Source organism: Peromyscus maniculatus, chromosome 13 (assembly GCF_049852395.1).
Source record: "Peromyscus maniculatus bairdii isolate BWxNUB_F1_BW_parent chromosome 13, HU_Pman_BW_mat_3.1, whole genome shotgun sequence".
Taxonomy (NCBI): domain Eukaryota; kingdom Metazoa; phylum Chordata; class Mammalia; order Rodentia; family Cricetidae; genus Peromyscus; species Peromyscus maniculatus.
This window is the reverse complement of record NC_134864.1, coordinates 23,340,230-23,364,709: the sequence shown is the minus strand read 5'-3', so window position 1 is coordinate 23,364,709 and position 24,480 is coordinate 23,340,230. Positions and strand designations below refer to the sequence as shown.

Genomic DNA, 24,480 nt, shown 5'->3' with positions numbered 1-24,480 from the left:
GAAGTTGACCTGTAGCCTCTGTGTATATATGTGTGTACACACACACATGAATATACACATAAAATTAATTTTAGCTGACACATGACTGTAATCTCAGCACTTAGGAGTCTGAGGCAAAAGGATCTTGAGTTTGAGGTTAGTCTTCACTATGTAGTGAGAACCATCTTAAAAAAAAATAGCTGGTGTCTTAGGTTTCTATTGCTGTGAAGGGACACCATGACCACGGCAGCTTTATAAAGAAAAACGTTTAATTAGGGCTGGCTTACAGTTTCAGAGGTTTAGTCCATTATCATGATGGGAGAAACATGGCGGTTGCAGGCAGACATGGTGCTGGAGAGGTAGCTAAGAATTCTACATTTGGCATACAGGCAGCAGGAAGAGACTTGGAGCTACTGATCCTGGCCTGAGTTCCCGAAACCTCAAAGCCCATCCCCAGTGACACACTTCCTCCAACAAAGCCACACCCACTCCAGCAAAGGCCACACCTCCTAATCGTGTTGCTCCCTGTGAGCCTATAGGGCTGTTTTCTTTCAAACTAACACAGCTGGACATGGGGGCATACATTGTGAGGCAGGAGCATCCAGGAGTTCAAGACAAACCTCAGTCACATAGCAAGTTCAAGGCCAGCCTGTGCTACATGAGACCTTGCCTTCTCCCCCCACCCCCACCTTGTCTTTAAAAAACAATGTAAGACAGTGGTTCTCAACCTTTCTAATGCTTCGACCCTTTAATACAGTTCCTCATGTTGTGGTGATTCCCCAACCATAAAATTATTTTGCTGCTACTTTATAACTAATTTTGCTACTGTGATGTAACTATCTGATATGCAGGCTATCTTTTATGCGACCCCAAAGGGGTTGTGATCCGTAGATTGAGAATTGTTTATTTAAGAGAAAAATCAGGGAATGAAAGAACAGTGAAACCCTTTCCTTTTCACACTTTCAGATGTGGGATCTGTATTTCCAGAGAGTTTAGCATACTTGCTTTGTGTATAGATAAGAGCACAAAGGTTCTGGCACTTGTACCCACTACTGTGCTCGGGGGCTGAGGTTTGAATCCAGACCATGGACTGACAAGATGGCTTAATGGATGAATGCTTGCTGCCATTGCTTATGATCACACATACATACAGCATGGCATGCACACACTTATATACATATACAGGTTAAATAAATAAATGTAATGAACCTACATCTTCCAGACGCGAAAGCCTCTTTGTTTACCAGCCTAACTTATCATTTTCCAATTTCTGTATAAATTGGTGGTGGTCTGGGTGAGATGGAAATAATGTAATTTGTATTTTTAATTTAAAGCTTTAGCATTAGTTTATTAATGTTTTCTTAGCACATATTAATTATACACAGTGGGTCTCATTATGACATTTCCATACCATATATTATGTGTTTTGACCCCATGTGTACCGGTCACTCTAGTCTCCATCTCTCCTAGTGATCCTCTTCCTCTTTTCAACTATCCCTCCTCGTTTTCCATGTCTCTCCATTGTGACCCAATGGTTCTCATTGGGAGTGCTTACTGGAACCTGCGAGGAGGTCATTATAGGGACATGAGCAGGAGACCACTGGTGCCATCACTGCAGAAAATGGAAGAAAGAAACATTACCATCTGCCAATTATAAGCTGCAGTTTTAGTTGGATCACAACTTTTGCCTTAAGCTCATTCATCAATAGTGGCCTCCCATACTCTGTGATGGGTGCCTTCAGCCAACAACCTTCGTTGTTCAGACCCAGGCTACAGTGAAGTCACAATTCAACATGAGCAAGCGCTAGCAGAAACACTTGGGGTCCTTACCCACTGATTCTGAGTGAACGTTGGGGTGTCTCAGGTTCAGAAGCCTCTGCCTGCTGCAGGTTTTCTAACTCCACAGCCAGTTCCACAGCCCAGTTTAAGGAGCTCTGCTGTAAATCTGACTCACAATACCTAATGCACGTAAACAGTTATATTCTCAAAGACTTACTTTACTTGTACTTATGTCTTTATGAATATGTCTGTCTGTAGGTTTGTGCACATGTGAGTGCAAGTGCCCTCAGAGCCCAGGAGAGGGTATTAGGTCCCCTGGAGCTGGCATTGCAGGCATTTTTGAGCTGCCTGATGCAGGTGATGGTAATGGAACCCGGGTCCTTCTGGAAGAGCAATAAACACTCCTAACTGCTGAGTCATTTCTCCAGCCCCATTATAATGTTTTGTTCGGGGAATAATGACAAGAAACATCTGCTCACGGTCTACTAACACAGTGTTTTACACCCAGTGGGCTGAATCCACAAATGTGAGACCTGTAAACATAGAGGGGCCAACTGGGTGTAAAACTTCACTGTAGCCTGGGTTCTGAACAATGAAGGTGTTCATCTTGCCAGCTGTCACACCCTGCAGTGTTAGTGAATGCCCCTTAAAATACCTCTGCTCAGATTTGGGACTACTGTGTGTTATGAACTGCAGTGTTTTTTATTGGATATGCCCAGTTTCTGCTCTTCGAGAGATTTAATGATTTCATTACTGGAAATGAAGACTTTTTTTTTTTTTTCCCAAGACAGGGTTTCTCTGGGTAGCTTTGTGCCTTTCCTAGAACTCACTCTATAGCCCAGGCTGGCCTCGAACTCACAGAGATCTGCCTGCCTCTGCCTCCCGAGTGCTGGGATTAAAGGTGTGTGCCACCACTGCCCGGCCGAAATGAAGACTTTAATGGTTTCCTACCATCATTTTTCAACATGTAAATATCAAAGCAGTACATCCTTGGATTTTATTGTTTCAGAATGTTTGATTTTAAAAATTGGGCCTGGTGAGATGGGTAAAAGTGACTATCATTCAAGACTTCAATGTAGGGAGCCGCCATTCTAAGATGGCGCCGACTTCCTGGTAGCCTAGCTGTAAACAACTCCATATTTGGCTATGCTCCTAGGACTACATGTCCCGAGGCCCGCGCATGCGCGTATATGGTAATTGGCTCTATGTCCTCAGCCTATCCTGTGGCTCCCCATGCTTGCATTCTGGCGGGATCCAATCACAGACTGACCCGTTTGCTTGAATCCTCATATAAGCAGCTGCATTTTAGTCCTGGGGCCCCTCACCTCCAGCTCTCCCTTAATCAAGAGGCGCTCCAATAAAGTGTGATCTGAGAAGAATCCTCGAGTGGTGGTCGTTCTTCCTTGATGGCCGAGGAGCTCGCCGCACTTCAACCAGAGTTCCACCCCTGGAACCTGTAGGTGGAGTTTTCCTGTCCTGACCACCTGCTCCCAAATAACCAACATGGAGAGTTATATCAATTATAAATGCTCAGCCAATACTTCAGGCTCGTTACTAACTAGCTCTTACAACTTAACCCATTTTTATTAATCTGTGTGCTGCCCCGAGGCTTGTGGCTTTTATACCTCTCTCCCATTTTGTGTGTTTGACTCCTCCATTTGGCTGTCCACTCCTCTGACTCTGCCCTTCTTCTTCCCATCATTCTCAGTTTGGCTTTCCCACCTAACTTTGTCCTGTTCAACTATTGGCCAGTCATCTTGTTGATTAAACCAGTCATATTGACATATATTCACACAGTGTACAGAAGGATTATTCCACAGCAAGAACCCACTTTGGAAGAAGAGAACCAGTCCCCCAAAATTGTTCACTGACCTCCACACACATGCCATAGCATGTGTGTGCCTGCACTCACACATGCATCACACATACACATATACAATAGTAATTTTTTGAAAAACAACAGTACTTGAGAGTCTTGAGAGATAGCTCAGATGATGGACTGCTTCCTGTGTAAACATGATGACCCAAGTTCAAATCCCTGGCTTCCATGTAAAAGTGGGCATGATGGCATGTGCCTGTACCCCGTGCAGGGGCAGGGAGGGCATGGTGACTCAGGCCAGTGCTCTCATGCCGGGGCAACGGACAGGTGGACTGCTGGAGTTTACTGACTGGCCAGTTCAGGTTCAGTGATTGGTTCTGTTTCAGAAACTAAGGTGGAGAGTGACTGTCTTCTAACCGATGTGCACATATGTGCGTGTGTACCTTCATGACACATACATGTACCCTCCACACACAGTTGCTGCAGTTACTGACTTGAGTTTCATAAATATCAAATGTTTATTCAAGATTTGATTCTTTTTTTAATAATTTATTTAACTCTATTTTTACATGCATTGTGGTGAAGGTGTCTGATCCCTTGGAACTGGAGTTATAGACAGTTGTGAGCTGCCATGTGGATGCTGGGAATTGAACCTGGGTCCTCTGGAAGAGCAGCCAGTGTTTTAACCACTGAGCCGTTGCTCCAGCCCCAAGATTTGATTCTTCATGCAAACACATCCATCTTGTTAGTGTGTAGAATTGCTTTTGTCTTTAATATGTGGTAAAATTGTGTATACACCCCAAAAAAGCTTGAAAATGATTTGTTGTGTGTGAGAGGGTATTTGTTGTGTCTCAGAGAGGCTGTGACAACCTGTGGGAGTCAGTTTTCTCTCTCCACTGTGTGGATCAGGGTATCAGGTTTGTGGACAAGCACATTTGCCTTTTTAAAGGGAATTCCTTTATGATTATCAATAATAATATACCTATATACCTGGAATTATATAAAAATTTCTTGAGAAGGGAGTCATAAGTGGTGAAAATGTAAGAATCTGCTTTATATTACATGGGAAGACTGCATATATTATATGCCAATAATATATCACTTTATAGAAAGCACTTGGATACTCTCAGACTTGGATGTCGACAGGATCTTTAGAATCAGATCCTGTGTCTATAACAGGGTCTCAGCCCCTTAGTAGCTGCTTGAAAAGTAATATACTTAAGTTGAAGAAAAAACATTTCATTTCATTCTTAATAGCTAAAATTTCTCGTGGCTTGTGTGTGTGTGGAGGGGACTACCGCTTTAATCTGTGAGGTCAGACTGTCTCTAATTTCCAGTTCTGTTAATTTTTACAGAGTATTATTTTTTGTTTTTGTCACACTGCCCCAGAAAACGAGTATTTGCAGAGTCGTTAAGAGGCATGTAGACCTGTTGTTGAAAAGGAACTGCTTTTAACTAGAGGTTTGTGCAGTACCCAGCAGACACTGTGATCACTGTTTCCCTCAGACTTGAGATGCCCTTAGCTGCCTCAGATCTTTGCGGGTATCCTTGGGGGTACCTTGATGCACTATTGGGAAACCATAGGGAGATTTTTTTTTTTCCCCTGAGACAGGGTTTCTCTGTGTATCTTTGCGCCTTTCCTGGATCTCACTCTGTAGACCAGGCTGGCCTCGAACTCACAAAGATCCGCCTGCCTCTGTGTCCCAAGTGCTGGGATTAAAGGCGTGAGCCACCACCACCCGGCGAGATAATTAAAAAAAAAATTTTTTTTAGGGAGATAATTTTATCCAGTTCTAGTCTAACCAGTAATGTGAATTTTATTTTTATTAAAGTGTGTTAGTCCTCTCCTCGTGAAATCTAAATTTCAAGTTTACTTGAGAATACAAACACAAAAACAAACAAGCAAACAAACAAAAAAGCTTTACTGTTTAGTTCCTGGTGATGATAATTATTAGATTTTAAAAACATTATTACAGCCGGGCGGTGGTGGCGCACGCCTTTAATCCCAGCACTCGGGAGGCAGAGCCAGGCGGATCTCTGTGAGTTCGAGGCCAGCTTGGTCTCCAAAGCGAGATCCAGGAAAGGCGCAAAGCTACACAGAGAAACCCTGTCTCGAAAAACCAAAAAAAAAAATAAATAAATAAATAAAAAAAAAAAATAAAAAGTTATAAAAAAAAAATTGGAAAAAAGAAAAAAAAAAAAACATTATTACTATTTTCTTTTTCGTTTTTTTCCAGACAGGGTAGCCCTGTGTAGCCCTGGGCTGTCCTGGAACTCACTCTGTAGCCCAGGCTGGCCTTGAACTCAGAGATCCACCTGCCTCTGCCTCCTGAGTGCTGGGATTAAAGGTGTGCAACACCACTGTTTGGCCTATTTTTACTATTTTTAATTATGTGTGGGTGTGTTTGCATTAGGTATGTACATGTGAATGCAGGTCCCCAAGGAGACCAGAGGCTTCAGATCCCTTGAGCTGGAGTAACAGGTGCGTGAGCCGCCTGGGGCGGGTGCTGGGGACCAAAATGAGTTCTCCTGGAAGAGCAGTAAGTCTTAACTGCTGAGCCATGTCTTCAGCCCCTTGCTTATTACATTTACATATATACGTGTACACACTCCCTTTTCTCCAAAGGAGGACTTTTTGTCTTCTGTACCGAGCTAGTGATGGAGGCGAGAGCCCAGTGTGGGTTTTTCCTGAGATACTCTTTGGTCTTGGCAGCAGTTTGCGGTGCTGCATTTGCTCCCTTCTGCAGGCTGCAGTATGCAGGGCTACGTTTGCTCCCTTCTGCAGGCTGCAGTATGCGGTGCTGCATTTGCTCCCTTCTGCAGGCTGCAGTATGGGGTGCTGCGCTTGCTCCTTCTGCAGGCTGCAGTATGCAGGGCTGCGTTTGCTCCTTCTGCAAGCTGCAGTATGGGGTGCTGTGCTTGCTCCTTCTGCAGGCTGCAGTATGCAGGGCTACGTTTGCTCCCTTCTGCAGGCTGCAGTATGTGGTGCTGCATTTGCTCCTTTCTGCAGGCTGCAGTATGCGGGGCTGCATTTGCTCCCTTCTGCAGGCTGCATTATGGGGTGCTGTGCTTGCTCCTTCTGCAGGCTGCAGTATGCGGGGCTGTGTTTGCTCCCTTCTGCAGGCTGCAGTATGCAGGGCTGCATTTGCTCCCTTCTGCAGGCTGCAGTATGGGGTGCTGTGCTTGCTCCTTCTGCAGGCTGCAGTATGCGGGGCTGTGTTTGCTCCCATCTGCAGGCTGCAGTATGGAGGGCTGTGTTTGCTCCCTTCTGCAGGTGGTAGCTGCAGGTGTCAGGTGCTGTTGGTTTCTCTTGTTGAGTTTTCAACATCTAATATCTGGACTCTCAGCGTTTAAACTTCCACATAGGCCACAGGACATGTGTTCTTTAGATTGTAGCTTCTTGAGGTTAATTTTACACTGAGAACAGTTCTCTCTGCTCGTTAGTCCGTTATTAGTTGCTGTTAATGAGGAGGAAAGTATATGTTGGTACCTGTTGTAATTTTAGAATGTCATGTTTGTTGGGATGATTTCTACCTGTGTGGCTTGCTTTAGGCATGTTATTTTACTCTGCCTCAGGATGCTAGGAAGCTGTGCGGGAAACAATTATGTAGCTCATGGAATTTCTGTGAGTCACATGTGGGGACTCTAATTAAAAGTTTATTTGTTTGGATAAGCACCTGGGGGTAGAGAAAAGCTAAGTAAGAGATTAAGGCTAATGATTTATAAGGAAAAAACTAAATGGGTAAAGTGTCTGTTAGGTCCCACCTAAATGACGTTAACAGAGTTGAGAGGATTAACTGTATAGCAGCTCAATTAGATAATAATTGGTCTGTAGGGATGCTCATAAGGAATTATTCCCCTGTAAATGTGTTGTCATATGCTTGACACATGTATGTGATCATGGGAGACTCTTGGATGCTGCTCAGTCTGCAGGATTATTTCTGACCCACTTCAAGGTTAACGAAGTGTTTATATTCTAGAGCACGTTTCACCTATCTTAAAAGATTTATGTTTTTTTTCTTGTGTGAAACATGCATTTTATTTGTTATGTTTTTTTTTTTTTTTTTTGGTTTTTCGAGACAGGGTTTCTCTGTGTAGCTTTGCGCCTTTCCTGGAGCTCACTTGGTAGCCCAGGCTGGCCTCGAACTCACAGAGATCCGCCTGGCTCTGCCTCCCGAGTGCTGGGATTAAAGGCGTGCGCCACCACCGCCCGGCCTATTTGTTATGTTTTTAAGTTGAATCCAAGTCATTAGGAAGGGTAGCTAGGAAGTGATGTGTGCTTGTGCAGGAGCTCCTGCAGCAGACCTCAGGCCAACCTCAGGCCAGCTGGAAAGCTGCCGACAGGCTCCTGTCGTGTGTCCCCCACCCCCGTCAGGTGATAGAAAACATTCCCTGGGGGCCAGAGCGGTGCACTGCGCCTGAATGGAATGGTTTCTGTAGACACCCGCTTTCCTGCAGCAGTTAGCACATGGAGGAGGAGGCGCCTGACCTTGGGCTGGGTCTCTGAGCACCTCTTGAAGGAAGAAGAGCCTCTGGCCAGAGCCGTCTGTGGCTGCAGTCTCCTGGGAAGCTTGGGCCATTTCCTCAGGCAGTCACCCAGTTCACTTCACCTTTGCTGCTTTGTTTATATCCTTTTACACAATAAATCTAGCGTGAGTACAGCTTACATGGCAGTTACATGACTTCCAGCAAGGACAGCCTGGGACATCTCGGGGACCAGAACACAGAATCAACAGTGTTTCTGCCTCAACCTTGAACCTGCCAGTTGTAGGATTTTTCTTTTAGCTATTCTGGAATTTTATTCCGTCCTCTTCTCTTCTCTTCTCTTCTCTTCTCTTCTCTTCTCTTCTCTTCTCTTCTCTTCTCTTCTCTTCTCTTCTCTTCTCTCTTCTTCTTCTTCCTTCTCTCTCTCTCTCTCTCTCTCTCTCTCTCTCTCTCTCTCTCTCTCTCTCTCTCTCTCTCTCTCTCTCTCTCTCTCTTGTTGTTGTCAAGACAAGGTCTTGCTGTGTACATAGCCAAAGCTGCTTTGATGCCCTCCCCTCCCTCCAGGGCTGGGAATTACAGGTATGCACCCATCATCTCTTAAACTGCTATTTCTTGAGACGCTGGTTTTACAGATCCCTGGTGGACACTGTCAGGTGGAGATTCTCTTTACCTTTGCTCCAGTCCGGTCCCCTACTGTGGCAGATCCCATGTTTGGTTAGGTCAGCACTCGTTGTCGTGACTGGACGGCTATTTTACCCAGGCAGGCAGTGGCTGCAGTTTGGTTTCTGTGTTGCCCTGAGGTGATGGTTGTGTCTCACTTCACCTGCTGTATTTGCTCTGTTCTTAACACGTGGTTACCTGCAGCCCCAGAGGCTCTTTGACATGTCAGCACATGTATGTATGCCACACCCTACTTCTCATGCGTCTGTGCACTAGGTGGGCTCAGGCTTGCTTTCTGGCTGCCTCCCCTGGGGGCTCTCCATGGACTCACCAGTCTCCTCCTGCTCAGTCTGCGGCCTGGGTTTGTGGGCTTCTTGGGAAGCATGTGGGAAGCAGGTTCTTGAGGTCCTGCTTGAAAACAGCTCTGTTTACCGGTATTCTGGGATGACTTTTGGAACCGACCAGAGGTTTTAAGATACTGCTCTAATGTCCTTAAGCTGCAGTGCTGTTAGCAAGGTGGACCTGGTTTTTGTGTGTTAGCTGCTTCCACAGCTCCCCTGCCCACAGGAAACTTTCCTATCTTTTTTTTTTTTTAAACTCTCTGTGCTCAGAAGTTTCATGAAAGGCTTTGCTGGGGTGCATGTGTGTGCGTGTTGTTAGAAACACTTTAACGGCTTTACCATTTAGACTGTCTTGTTCTGGGACAGTCTCCTTTCTTTATTTGAAAATAGACATTCCTGAGAAGGGTGACCCAAGGCTTTGGCAGGTTGATTGGCAGGAATGAAGATCAACCTGTGCTCTAGGCCAGGGTGGGCCACAGAACAAGATCCAGAAAAGCAACAACCAAACCCCCACAAAAAGTGCCCCAATAATACTCTGAAACACGAGTCATATTAGTTAATGTTTATACAAGGCCTTGGCAAACCAATGTTTAGATCCCTGGTAGATAGGTTAGAGACTTCTAGTTTATAGATTTATTTTATTTATAATATATGTGTACAGTGTTCTGTCTGTATATTTACCTGCAGGCCAAAAGAGGGCATCAGATTTCATTTTAGATGGTTGTGAGCTATCACGTGGTTGCTGGGAATTAAACTCGGGACCTCTGGAAGAACAGTCAGTGTTCTTAACCTCTGAGCCATCTCTCCAGCCCCATAGATTATTTTCAAGAACCATGAAAATGAGAAAAAGTGAGCAGGAGAGAAGACTTAGTGGTTAAGAATACGTGCTGCACCTGTAGAGGACCTGAGCTTGGTTCCCAGCTCCTCTGCCAGGGGCCTCATGGTTGCCTGTAAGTCACTCTAGCTCTAGCTCTAGGGGGTCTGATGCTTCTGACCCCCCTTCCTCTCCTAGACCTCTCTCTCTCTCACTCTCACAAACACACCTAATCATTCATTTAGAAAGGGAAACCTTTAAAGAGAAAAGCTGCTTCTAGTGTATTTAAGGGTAATACTTACTAATAACGGACTTTTATGAAAAATTGAATCAGTTAACTTGTAATTGGCTGAGCAAACTGTTGATTCCCCCCAACAGGGTTTCTCTGTGTAGCTCTGGCTGTCCTGAAATTCACTCTGTAGACCAGGCTGGCCCAGACACAGAGATCCTCCTGCCTCTGCCTCCTGAGTGCTGGGATTAAAGGCATGCGCTCCACCACTGCCTGGAGCCATCTTTTTAATAACTCATCAAATACTTATGGTCTTTTTATTTCTTCTTTACAGTTTATATTCAATGAAATACAACATTTGATAACTTTTAGCAGTTGCATACTCTAGTCCATGTGCCTGTCAGAACAGAATGTTCTCTCATGCTCCTGTTTACACAGTCCCCACTTCTTCTAAATTCTCAGTACCTGGATGACAGCTTGTTTTAGAACCTCACCTACGTACAGGTTGATCCTACGTTTGGCTTTAGCGCAAAGATTGGGAAGTAATAATATGTAGGGTGCTTTGGGTTCTACTAAGTAAGCAAAGCCAATAGATACATGAATATAATTCAAATAGGTATATTCAAGTTGCCACGGCCTGTGGATGGAGTGGCTTACTAGGGAAGAGACTACTGACTTACCCAGGGAAGGGCTATTGATGCTTTTTTTTTTTTTTTTTTTTTTTTTTTTAAGCTTTACTAAGATCTAATTTACATACCATAAAAATTACCAAGAGCCAGGTCTGGTGGCCCATGCCTGTAACCCCAGCACTGGGGAGGTAGAGGCAGGAGGGCTAGAAGTTCAGGGTTATCCTTGGCCACATAAAGAATTTGAGGCCAGCCTGGACTACATGAGGCTGTGTTAAAAACAAAATGAAAGAAAACCAAGCCAGGCATGGTTGGGCATGCCTTTAATTCCAGCACTCATAAGGCAGAGGCAGGAACTCTGTGAGTTCAAGGCCAGCCTGGTCTACATAACAAGTTCCAGGCCAGCCAGGGATACATAGTGAGACTCTGTCTTTAAAAAAAAAAAAATCAAAGGACTCTGTTGTTTGTTTTTAAGGGCAGTGTGTCACTGTACAGCCCGCGTTGGCCTTAAACTTGCTTCTCTGTAGCCCAGACTGGCCTTAACCTTGGAATCTCCTTGGCTCTGACTTCAGAGGATTAGGGTGACAGGTGTGCATCACAGCGTTTGAACAAAGTACTTTGTGTGTACTCCGTCCAGAAGAGGAGAAGCAGCCAACTTGAGCATTTCTTACGCTTGTCTCTCATAGTGAAACCACTTCCTGTGGGGGTTGATTAAGTGAACCTGTTGTTTCTTTCAGTGTAACTGCCATACAGAATAGATGAGCAATTCGTCTTACTAAATGGTCTTATTAATAAAAATCCTGAGCCAGATAGTGGGGTGAAAACTGAGATCAGAGAAGCAGAAAGAAGCTATCCATGTTCTTACCACTTGGAAATCTTCAGCCGAGAGAGCTACTTCCTGCATACCCATGCTTTTGTGTACACACACACACACACACACACACACACACACCTTTCTGTGTTCTGCCATCTTACGTCCTTTTTCTGCCCAGCTACATCACTTCCTGTCTATACAGACCTCCAGATCTCTGGTTAGTGATGGGATTAAAGGTGTGTGTTCCCAGTGTGGCCTTGAACTTACAGAGATCTGGATGGGTTTCTGCCTCCCGAATGCTAGGATTAAAGGCATGTGCTACCACTGCCTAACCTCTACATTTAATATAGTGGCTGGCTCTGTCCTCTGATCTCTAAATAAACTTTGTTGGGGTGCACAAATAAAATATCACCACACCCGACACAAGAACTATCTGATTACACACAACATAGAATTATAGTTAGTGAGCTGCTATTATGTGAGCCATTAAACATTGTTTTAGCCATTGTAAATGATAATGACATATATGAACTGTTCTTGTATATTGGTTATTGATGGTTGCTTGGATAGAGTGCAGTTTAAAAATAAAGGTCTATGTTGAATAACAATTAAAATAAAAAAAAACATTGAGTTCTTTCTAAAAATTAATTATTTTTTAAAGACAGGGTCTCTCTACATAACCCTGGCTGTCCTGGAACTAACTATATAGACCAGGCTGTCCTCAAACAGACCCGCCTATCTCATCCTCCTGAGTGCTGGGCTTACAGATGTGCATCACTACACCCTGAGATGAGTTTTTTTTTTTTTTTTTTAAAGGAAACTCATTATTGTATTATTATTACTGTTCTGTCTGAGACAGGGTCTTACTCTGTAGCCCAAGATAGCCTGAAACTCGCTGTGTTGCTCAAGCTGGCCTTAGACTTGTAGCTTGGCTTCTGACTGCTTGGATTACAGGCACCTGTGTGCATCTCCCTAGAGACTCTCGGTTTTCACCTGCTGTGCCTAAGCTCTGAGAACCTGGGATGTAGCTTGTGATAGAAGACCAGGGTTCTTGGTGTCTGTGATGTTCTGATTCTTGGGCAGTGTGTGCTGATGCTTTTTTTTTTCTTTCTTCCATGCAGGTGATGGATAGGTAACAGAGAAGACCGCATCCCTTTCTTGTCAGGGCATCAGCATGACCGAGTGCTTCCTGCCCCCCACCAGCAGCCCTAGTGAACACCGCAGGGTGGAGCATGGCAGCGGGCTGACCCGGACCCCCAGCTCTGAGGAGATCAGCCCTACAAAATTCCCTGGATTGTACCGGACGGGTGAGCCCTCGCCTCCTCATGACATCCTCCATGAGCCTCCTGATATAGTGTCAGATGATGAGAAAGATCATGGGAAGAAAAAAGGAAAATTTAAGAAAAAGGAAAAAAGGAGTAAGTACTGGTTTTCATTTTGTTTATTTAAAAAAATTGTAACAGTTTTTATTGAATCTTTGGGAATTTCACAATCTGCATCCCAATCCTACTTTTTTCCAGGCCTTCCATGTCCACCCTCCACCCTTGTAGCCTCCCCTCAAAAGTAAATAAAAAAATGAAGTAAGGGGCTGGAGAGATGGCTCAGAGGTTATTAGCACTGACTGCTCTTCCAGAGGACCTGAGTTCAATTTCCAGCAACCACATGGTGGCTCACAATGGTCTGTAATGAGATCTGGTGCTCTCTTCTGGTGTGCAGGCATATATGCAGGCAGAACACTGCATAGTAATAAATAAATAAATATATCTTAAAAAAAAAACAAAAACCCCAAAGCATCTGTGGACTCCTGGGCAATGACCTGCTCCCCGTCAACCGCAGTGTTCTGTGATGTCCCGTTCTGCTCCTCCACCACATTCTCATTTGTTCATTGTAGGGTTGTTGGGGGTTGTGGTGTATCACACAGTATATGTACCCTTTTGCCCGAACAGCTTTACTTGTGAATGTTCACTGCAGTCAGGCAAGTTCAAAGCCTCATGGAGATCAGATATCCTGCTCTTGCCCTGATTCATGAGGATCCTGCAGCCGTGGACCCAGAGGGCCGGCTTTCCCTGGCTCAGGCAGCTCCTAGATGGGGAGGATGTTAGGGTGGGCCAACTCGAAACCCGGAGCTAGGTCTGGGTGGCAGCGAGTTGGTCCACCTGCCACCTTTCCCACAGTTCATGTCATCAGAACCAGCTCACTACAGGTTTTCTTGATGCTTTTGCTATACTGATGTTTTGCCTCAGCCTTTTGAAGGAACAGACACATGCCAACATATCCAGGTTGGTGTTTTAGATACGCTTCTGCCCTAGTCACCTGCTCCCGTTGTCTTCTGGAAATAGTCTAGGCGGACACTCCTATTTGCCATTTCTGTTCTCTGTGTTTCAGGGTCTTCATTTTTCTTAGTGTCACAAATAAAGACACCAAATTTCCAGAAATGGTGAAAGTTTTCCAGTCTATATTTTAAAAGTGGTGGCTCAAAATAATGCATAAAAAGTAGAAATTCGAATTTTACCCAGACCCTTTAAGATTTGTGGTCATGTGGGCACTCATATTGGAACTGTGAAAAAAGCCATTGGTCCTAGCATTCCATTCCAGGTGCCTCTTCCTAAGGAGGATCAGTTGCCTAATTTTGGCTGTTTGGTATCTTAAAAGCAAATAGTTATTTAAATATTACTTAAAAAAAATCCATAGTGTTTTAAAATTAATTGCCTGGGAAGCATAACACAGATTTATGAATGCTGTGCAACTTAATGGTGAATTGGACTGTGTAAACACCACAGGGACCTGGAAATCAAGATGATTGGAATGTCCTGTCCTTTTACGGCCAGCCTGGTCTACACAGAGAGTTCCAGGACAGCCTGGTCTACACAGAGTTTTAGTTTTCAGCTACTGGGTGTAGCGCTTCTGTGAACATTATTGTTGGCTTTGGTTTATATGTGCTAGATTTTGTTATGTGTGTACCTGGGTGTAGAATTGTGCACTCACAGGCTCTGGGCCTTTCAGCGTCAGTAAATCCTGCAAAAGAATTTTCCAGAGTGGTGGTACCAGTTTTCACTTTGCCATTGATGCTGTTTCCCTGAATAGCCCTGGCTGTCCTGGAACAACTACGTAGACCAGGCTGGCCTCCAACTCAGAGATCCACCTGCCTCTGCCTACCGAGTGCTGTGGTCAAAGGCCTGTGCCACCATGGCCTGACTTGCCCTTACGATTTCTGCCATTCTGATTAGTAGTGCAAGGTTCGTGGTGTTTGAGTTAAAAGGTAACTTGTGAATTGCTTTTACTCTGTTATAAAGTCACTTGTAAAGTGGTTGGCTACTGAGAAGAAGAGTTGTGGCTGTTAAAAAGAACAGTCCAGTAGGGCTGGGGTGGCTCAGCAGTGCGGAGTGCTCTCTGCTCTTCGGAGGACCTGCGTTTGGTTCCCAGCACCCATGACCTTATAACCGCCCATGTCGCTCCTGGGACCTGATGCCCTCCTCTGCCTTCCACGGGCACATGTAGCACACACTGATGTGGACACACACACATAAAATAATAATATGATAAAGTTTGCCGGGTGTGGTGGCGCAGGCCTTTAATCCCAGCACTCAAAGGCAGAGGCAGGTGCATCCATTTGAGTTGGAGGCCAGCCTGGTCTACAGAGTGAGTTCCAGGACAGTCAGAGCTATGTAGAGCTATGAAAAAGCCAGGCGCAGTGGTACATACATGCCTGTAGTTGAACTATTCTGGAGGCTGATGCAGGAGCATTATCTGTGCCCAGTTTAAGCCAGCCTAGGTAACTTAGTGAGATTCCATCCTAAACAAACAAAAACAAAGCAAACTGGCAGTTCTGAAGTGGTGTTAAGGTAACTATAGTGTCTTTGTCAGAATGCAAATATTACTTCTAATGTGTCAGCCAAAGTGAGGGAAGAATCCCATTCAGGCTCTAGCCAGGCTAGGAACGGGAGGAGGGAGAGCAAAGGGTGATAGAGGAGTAGTGGGAGCACCTAAAAGCTGTGCGTCTGTGCTGTGCTTCCTGAGTGCCTCCAGTTAAGGGACCAACAGGCAGGATTCTTCTGTCAGTGCTCTCTGCTCGGTGCTCCCTGGGTGTCCATGCTTGTTTCCCAGTGCTCTCTGCTCGGTGCTCCCTGGGTGTCCATGCTTGTTTCCCAGTGCTCTCTGCTCAGTGCTCCCTGGGTGTCCATGCTTGTTTCCCAGTGCTCTCTGCTCGGTGCTCCCTGGGTGTCCATGCTTGTTTCCCAGTGCTCTCTGCTCGGTGCTCCCTGGGTGTCCATGCTTGTTTCCCAGAACTCTGCCTGTGCGCATGCGTTCCTGGTGAAATACACAGCTGCTTTCCTCTCCCCAGTGCTTTTGCAAGGACAACTGCCGTCTGTTGCCCTCTTGTGGTCATTAGGTGCCACCACGCCATTGTTTCTTGGCTAGTTTTCTGGAGGCCCCAAGGTGAAAAGCAAGGTGCCCAGCTGCTGCCAGGTGGCACCTGTTGGTCCTTTTAGGAGCATGTGGACGTTGACATTAGAAATGTAATTTCTATCTACTGCATTTCTTTGGCAGCTGAAGGCTATGCTGCCTTCCAGGAAGACAGCTCTGGGGATGAAGCCGAAAGTCCGTCCAAGATGAAGAGGTCCAAGGGAATCCATGTGTTCAAGAAGCCCAGCTTCTCTAAAAAGAAGGAGAAGGATTTTAAAATCAAAGAAAAACCCAAAGAAGAAAAGCATAAAGAGGAAAAGCACAAAGAGGAAAAGCATAAAGAGAAGAAATCTAAAGACTTGACGGCAGCTGACGTTGTTAAACAGTGGAAGGAGAAGAAGAAAAAGAAAAAGCCAATCCAGGAGCCAGAGGTGCCTCAGGTCGACGTGCCGAGTCTCAGACCCATTTTTGGTGTTCCCTTGGCTGATGCGGTCGAGAGGACCATGATGTACGATGGCATCCGTTTGCCCGCTGTCTTCCGGGAGTGCATCGACTACATGGAGAAGCACGGCATGAAGTGTGAAGGCATCTACAGAGTTTCAGGTATCGGGGACACACGGTTTGCTTGGTGGTTTTAAAAAATTAACCTCATTGTTAAGTAAGGAAAGAATGTTAACTTTTTGTGAGGGACATTTTGGCTTGGATCCTAAACCTTATCACGTCCTTGGTCCTTCCGGTTGCCTAACTCCGTCTGCCATGTTTGGTTTTCACGCTGTCTCCTTCCATTAGGATTAATCCGAGGTCATTCACAGCTCGCAGCAACTGGGCAGAATGAGGCGTAGGGGCTGTATCACCTGTCAGGATGGCGCGCCAAGCCTTGTCTTGACTTCTTTCTAAGCCTAGGCCTAGATGGGGAGGCTGAGATCTGTGTGAAGGAAGCTTCTCAGCCAAGAGATACAGACACAGCCATGTTCTGTTTCCTTAGCCTGACTAAAGATGTGAAGTGTTATTTCTAAGTAGCCGGGCCCTAAATGTGAATGCTTCGTCAGCTACGAACAGCTACTGTATGTCAGTGAAACTGATGACCCGTTCATCTCCATAGAGTTTATGTGGACCATCGTGGTCATACTTGGTCAGAATGTGTTTCATATTGGATCTCTAAAATCAAGCAGCGAATAATTATTCAGAAGTTCTCCAAAGCAGCATGAGTTTTGTGCTCACATGGGATTCAGGTCCCAAGCTGGGCAGTGGCTGTACATCAGTCACTGTGTTCCCATAGAGGGCTATTTTTATCAAGTCCTTTGACCACACCTCTCTTCGTGTGTGTGTGTGTGTGTGTGTGTGTGTAAGTAAGTCATACACATTTAGAGCAAGGAGAATGATTGAGCAAGTTTTGTACTTAATTGGTTCATATTCTTTTCAGCCGATAGAGTTGATATTTGTGATAACATTGATATGACGCAGTAGATAAACATCTGCGTTCCTACTGTTTTATAGAAAGTAAAGCACACAGTGTATTGAAATGTATAATTTCTTGCTTCCATATAAAATTAAACACAGACTTGCAAATTTGATTTTTGAGCATTTGTTATGTATTGAAATGTTCTGAAGGTTTCGACAGTGATAGAAGCTGTTTCCCACATGATCTTGATAAGCATGGAGACATTTGGAGGGTGGGGTGCAAGTTTCTCCGAAGATTTTCTGTAGCATTCTTCAAAGAACCCTTTCGTTTCTGACCTGTTTTTGATATTTGCGTCTTTTGGATAATCACATTGTTCCTAATAGATAGTCTCCTGTTTGTGAGAGCAGTCAGTGGTTCCTACACTGACTCCGTGATGGAGCAGTGGAGCTCTGTCTCCTCTCTGCCCTCCTTGTCTGTATGAGGGATTCCGCCCAGGGCCTGAATCACGCTAAGCCATGGCTCTGCCACTCAGCTGCATCCACAGCCCCTAACCCTGGCTTTGCCATTTGAATGCCTATCCTGTAATGGTTTTTTGCTGGAGATTTTTGGTTCTCATAAGTTAGTTCCAATTAAAAACTAATGTGAAAGGGCCTGGAGAGAGAGCTCAACTGTTAAGATCACTGGCTGCTTTCCAGAGGACCCTGCTTCAATTTCCAGCACCTGCATGGCAATTCACAACGCTCTGTAACTCCAGTTTCAGGGGATTTGACACCCCCTTCAGGCCTCTGGGCACCAGACATGCACTTGATGCGTAGACTTAGGAGGCAAAACACCCATATACATATAAACAAACAAGTAAATGCTAACGTGAAATACAATTTCAATAATTTTCTGTATTTTATTATTTTATAAATTATCTAATAACTAAATTATTTTATAATTTTCTTCATTATACTTTCTAGATTAAAGTGTACCTTTACACGCCAGGCAGTGGTGGCTCACACCTTTAATCCCAGCACTCAGGAGGCAGAGGCAGGCGGATCTCTGTGAGTTTGAGGCCATCCTGGTCTACAGAGCGAGTTCCAGGACAGACAAGGCTACACAGAGTAACCCTGTCTTGGGGAAAAAATATATACTTTATACTACTGTATTTCTCAATGGAATTCCTTATTTGAAGTTTCCAGTTTTTAAAAGACAAACGTTTTTTATAAAGTTGTCTATGGGGAGGAATAAATGAAAAGTGTGTGTGGTGGAGCATGCTGATGAACCTGGTATCAAGAGGTAGAGGCAGGAGGGCTGTGAGTTGTTTAGGGCCAGCTTGGGCCACAACCTAGTGAGACCTTCTCTCCCCCAACCATGGCCAGCAACCTAATACACGAGAGGGAGAGGTGCGCTCTGGCTAGAGTCGCGGTGAAAGTTGCTCTTAATCTTGTTTTATCCAGATTGTTAAAAAAATAAGAAAAATGGGGCTGGAGAGATGGCTCAGTGGTTAAGAGCACTGGCTATTCTTCCAGAAGTCCTGAGTTCAATTCCCAGCAACCACATGGTGGCTCACAACCATCTGTAATGAGATCTGGTGCCCTCTTCTGGCCTGAAGGGATACATGCAAGCAGAACACTGTATACATAATAAATAAATCTTTAAAAAAAAAATAAGAAAAATGGAAATTCTTTTCTATCTCAAAATAAAGACCGTCGAAATAAGACATGCTGCTATCTTCATATTTAGTGCCATTGATTTAATTTTGTCAATCTAGGTAAGGAACAGACTTATTATAATGCCATTGAAGGTCTTCACATACGGTGGAAATGTCAAGTCCAAATGTGAGCATCAGATTGATTAAAGTGTTGGGATTAGATGACAGTCTGCACTTGACACTGTCAGCTCTAATCTGTGGCTTGCTCTGTGTAGTTGGTTTTAAGTGTTAAAAGAACACAAAGCTGTTATCACCATCACTGAATTATGTCACTTAATACAATGGGACTGAAGTCATAAACTCTGAAATAGGTGTTACTTTTTCAGTGCAACATGAAGAACCAAACGGTTGTATTCTAGAAGCCCTGACTATTTTCTTGTTCTAGCTTGGTTCAGATTAAGAAAACACTCAAAGAATTCAAACTTTAAAATGGAAATTCGGTGGGTGTTACATGGTGGAGACAGTTTCCAGTGAGTCCGTTAAGCTAAGAAACTTTGTTTTACATTACAGAATAACTCTTATTTACAAAGAAGCAGCTGGCCTGCTGACCTGGGGATAAGCTACACATGAGAGAGCTTAGCTTCATTTTACATTGTCTGTCTCGTGAGGATGTAGAAAGTTGCCTTTCTATGTACAGTGTATATGCTTGGATTATAGCTTCATTTCCCCCTGAATTTTTATCTAATTGCCATTATTATTTAAATTTTTCCTGGATTAAGCATAATTTCTTAATATACCATGACTTCTGCGAGTATATAGTTTTGCAATTGGGTTTTATGTGCTTGTGTTTGTTGGGAGGTCCTCATTGCAGTCCTGATTCCTCCCAGGAGGGCTCTTCCTTAGTTCTGAGCAAGGTCTTGCTAGGAGCCCAGACTGGCCTTGAACTGGCACAGTCCTCATGCCTCAGTGCTGAGATTGCGGGGTGAGCCACCACACCGGCTCCCAGAGGTGGTTACTGGCAGTCCCAGAGTCTCTGCGGCAGGTGTGTGTAGTGATGAAGAAAGCAGTCTGATTTCTCTTTCGTCTCAATTTCATTTTTTTAAGGAATCAAATCAAAGGTAGATGAGCTAAAAGCAGCGTATGACCGAGAGGAGTCTCCAAACTTGGAAGAATATGAGCCTAACACTGTAGCCAGTTTGCTGAAGCAGTATTTGCGAGACCTTCCAGAGAATTTGCTTACCAAAGAGCTTATGCCCCGTTTTGAAGAGGCTTGTGGGAGGACCACGGAGATGGAGAAAGTGCAGGAATTCCAGCGCTTGCTCAAGGAACTGCCAGAGTGTAACCACCTTCTGATTTCCTGGCTCATTGTGCACATGGACCATGTCATTGCAAAGGAGCTAGAAACGAAGATGAACATCCAGAACATCTCCATAGTGCTTAGCCCAACCGTCCAGGTATGGGAAGGAGTCAGCTGCTGAGCTGTGTGTGAGACAGTGAATCCAAGGAGGTGAATAATGGATAAGCCTGACAGAGCATCTCTGGTTTCCGTGTGTGTGTGTGTGTGTGTGTGTGTGTGTGTGTGTGTGTGTGTGTGTGTGTGTGTATGTGTATGTGTGTTCGTGTGTTCAGGCCTGACAGAGCATCTCTGGGGTGTGTGTGTGTGTGTGTGTGTGTGTGTGTGTGTGTGTGTGTGTATGTGTATGTGTATGTGTGTTCGTGTGTTCAGGCCTGACAGAGCATCTCTGGGGTGTGTGTGTGTGTGTGTGTGTGTGTGTGTGTGTGTGTGTGTGTGTTCGTTTGTTCGTTCGTTCGTTCGTTCGTTCGTTCGTTCGTTCGTTCGTTCGTTCGTTCGTTCGTTCGTTCGTGTGTTCAGGCCTGACAGCATCTCTGGTTTCCCTTTGTGTATGTGTATTCAAGTTCGTAGGTGGGAATTGCATGTGTGTGTGTCTGCACATGTGGGTACATGCATACTTACCTGGAGGTTGTAGGACAAACTGAGGTATTGTTGCTTTGACACCAACCATCTCCCCTTTTTTTCTCCTTTAGACGGTTTCTCACTGGCCTCAACTGACAAACAGGCTAAGCGGGCTGGGCAGCTGTCCTGCCCTGCCTCCCACTGGGATTGCAAGTGTGTGCCCCATGTGGATTAGGGAGGCTGCACTCAGGCCTTGGTGCCTGCATGATGGGTTTTATGACTAAGCTGTCTTCCTGGCCTCCTGTCCCTCATCACTACTCAGGGATGTTGTCAGAGACTGTGTTTGCCTTTACAGTAAAGGATATTTTACTGTGTCAAAAAAAAAAGAAAATAGGTCGAATTTTTTTGTTTGTTTGTTCTTGTTTTCTGAGACAGGGTTTCTCTGTGTAGCCCTGGCTGTCCTGGAACTCGCTCTGTGGACCAGGCTGGCCTTGAACTCACAGAGATCTTCTGCCTCTGTCTCCCAAGTGCTGGGATTTAAGGTGTGTGCCATCACTACCTGGCTCTAATCTTTAACTGAAGCCCCTTTTTTGGTTGGTATGTGAGGTCCTGACTGTGTGTCATTGTTACTATTATAAGAGGCTATGGGGGCTGGAGAGATGGCTCAGAGGTACACTGGCTGCTCTTCCAAAGGTCCTGAGTTCAATTCCCAGCAACCACATGGTGGCTCACAACCATCTGTAATGAGATCTGGTGCCCTCTTCTGGCCTGTGGGGATATGTACAGACAGAACAATGTATACATAATAAATAAATCTTTAAAAAAAAAATAAGAGGCTATTTTCTCTGATTACAGATTCTTTCATTAGTTAGTGGTTTTGAAAACAAACTGTTTCTCTTTCTTTTTTCTTTCTTTCTTTCTTTTTCTTTTCTTTTTTTTTTTTTTGTTTTTTTGTTTTCAAGTCAGTTTCTCTGTATAGCCCTGGCTGTCCTGGAACTCGCAGAGATCTGCACACCTCTGCCTTCTGGGATTAAAGGCATACACCATTACCGCCCAGGGAAACAGTTGTTAAATTTCTCAGCTAAAATTTTTGTTAGCCTGGGTTTCAGAATTTGGTCAACACTACATTGTTACTCAATGTTGCCATAATATGATGCTTTTACCACAGAAGCTCCAGGAGGATTTTAAGAGAAAGTTTGAGCAGGAAAAACCTGTCTTCTCTTAGTTGTCCAGCCGTCCTGCAGCCCTGGCTTCCGAGTCTGGGAACATCCTGGAACACTGGTGCCTGTGTCCCGAGAGGCTGCCAGCTCTGTGCATACCCAGAAGGTGTCCCACCCCCACCTGGGTGTGGAAAGGTCTCAAAACAATGGAAATGCTCACTAGAGAGTTAAAGCCGGTCAACGGGTGACTGGAGAGTGCAGATGGGTGGTAATGTGTGTCGTGTCCTTTATGGTGCTTGAGTACATTAAGTCAGGCTTTCGTATTGCCTTCTTAAATTGATCATGAATTCGGAGAGCCCGTGTTGTCCCTCCTGTGGAGAATTCCCTCTTCTGTGTCCAGGATTAGAGGATGCCCTGTGACTGATGCAGGGGAGTGAAAGATGGCTTCTGCAGTTTTCTGCAACTCTGATCTATTTTCTGCAGATCAGCAACCGTGTCCTGTATGTGCTTTTCACACATGTGCAAGAACTCTTTGGCGCTGTAGTCCTAAAGCAAGTGACAAGGCCTCTGCGTTGGTCCAACATGGCTACCATGCCCACGCTGCCAGAGACCCAGGCAGGCATCAAGGAAGAGATCAGGAGACAGGTGTGTACTTGGCCCTGCCCTTCCGCCGCCCTGACCCCGCCCTCTCTCTACCCTTCCCTGCCTGCTTCTTCGCTGGCCCTTCTTACACCGTATGAGTAAACAACCATGGTGGAAAGGCCATAGGATTTTAAACGGTAAGAATTGGTTTTAAGTTCCTGTGCTCACTCCTGACATGCCAATTTTAGGCAAATTGTTCAACTTTCTTAAGCCTTGGAAATGCTTAAGAAATGAATGAGCTCTGGAATTAATGTGGGAGATAATGCATGGGAAGGACTTAGTCCCACAGCCAGGATCTCAAAAATGTTTGCTTTTCAGCCGGGTGGTGGTGGTGAATGCCTTTAATCCCAGCACTTGGGAGGCAGAAGCAGGCAGATCTCTGTGAGTTCGAGGCCAGCCTGGGCTACAGAGTGAGTTCCAGGAAAGACTCCAAAGCTACACAGAGAAACTCTTGTCTCGAAAAACCAAAAAAGGAAAAAAAAAATTGTTTTTCTAGACAAGGTGCTATTATCTATAATATTTTACAGCTAAAATACTGGAAAGGGGAGTTTAGTAATTTACTCTGTGGCATAATTTCTAGACTGTGTAACTAAGATTTAGCTCAAAACCTGAGTTTTCCCATAATGCTACTTTGATGTCTAAAAGAAACCCAGTAAGTGTGTGTGTGTGTGTGTGTGTGTGTGTGTGTGTGTGTGTGTGTGTGTGTGTGTGTGTGTAGGGGGAGGTGGAGAGACTGAGGCTACCTTGGTAAGAAATTCAGGACTGAATAAAAAGCTTGCATACATTGTGTTTGCATGGACATTATCGCATGCCTGTTTTTCTTCTGTCTACTGAGTTCTCCTTTTCAGTTGCTATGAGGGGGAAACAGAGTCAAGGACGTGAATTAATTGCTTATTGGACCACTAGGAACAAATGAATGAGGGTCTAGTTCCCAGGTAAAGCAAATGAGGATGGGTTTGTAGGTCAGCGGAGTCCTTGTGGGAAGAATAATTGTCGCTGCTATTTCTCTTCAGAGAGCTGGTTCTTCATCATAGAAGCTGCATGTGCTGCTTTTCCCTAAGACACTGAACAGCATTCCATGTGTCCTTTTGTTTTCTAGGAGTTTCTTTTGAATTGTTTACATCGAGATCTGCAGGGCGGGATAAAGGACTTATCTAAAGAAGAAAGATTGTGGGAAGTACAAAGGATTCTGACTGCCCTCAAGAGAAAACTGAGGGAAGCTAAAAGACAGGTGAGTTACTTACTGTCTTACAGCCTGTCTAGTAAAGGTGCCGAGTGTGGGGAGTCCTCTTGACACTGCTGTGTGGCAGGCTTTCTCGGACTGACTGCCCCCAAGTCGTGACGCGGAGATCTAATAGTAGTTACGAATGCTCGGCCTCGTCTTAGGCTGTCCCACTAGCTCTTATAACTTAATTTAACCTGTTTCTTCATCTTTTTTTTTCCTTGGGGCTGTTTACCTTTCTTTCATTCTGTCTGTCCTACTTTCCTGCTCCCTCTGTGTCTGTCTGTCTGGCAGCTGCCTGGCTGGCCTTGGATGTCTCCCTCTCTTTCTCTCTCATTCTCTCTCGAGCCTAGATTTCTCCTACTTATTCTCTCTGCCCGCCTGCCCCACCTATCCCTCTACTGCCTGGCTATTGGCTGTTTAGCTTTTTATTAGACCAATCAGGTGCCTTGGGCAGGCAAGGTGAAACAGCAACACATCTTTACCTAGTTAAACAAATGCCGCATAAACAAGTAAACACCTTTACATAGTTAAAGTAATATGATGCAACCTA

The 24,480-nt window shown here is 44.8% G+C and overlaps 1 protein-coding gene across 2 annotated transcripts in view; it reads left to right on the top strand.

The window, feature by feature from the left end:
- The window catches only part of Ralbp1 (ralA binding protein 1), a 51,234-nt gene that overhangs the window by 12,100 nt on the left and 14,654 nt on the right, over window positions 1-24,480 (top strand). For both annotated transcript variants that reach the window (XM_076549775.1, XM_006991846.4), the window contains exons 2-6: window positions 12,668-12,964; window positions 16,095-16,553; window positions 20,093-20,442; window positions 22,547-22,708; window positions 23,805-23,936. In XM_076549775.1, the coding sequence (XP_076405890.1) occupies window positions 12,721-12,964; window positions 16,095-16,553; window positions 20,093-20,442; window positions 22,547-22,708; window positions 23,805-23,936 (1,347 nt within the window). In that variant the 5' untranslated portion in view covers window positions 12,668-12,720. The remainder of the gene's footprint in view (window positions 1-12,667; window positions 12,965-16,094; window positions 16,554-20,092; window positions 20,443-22,546; window positions 22,709-23,804; window positions 23,937-24,480) is intronic.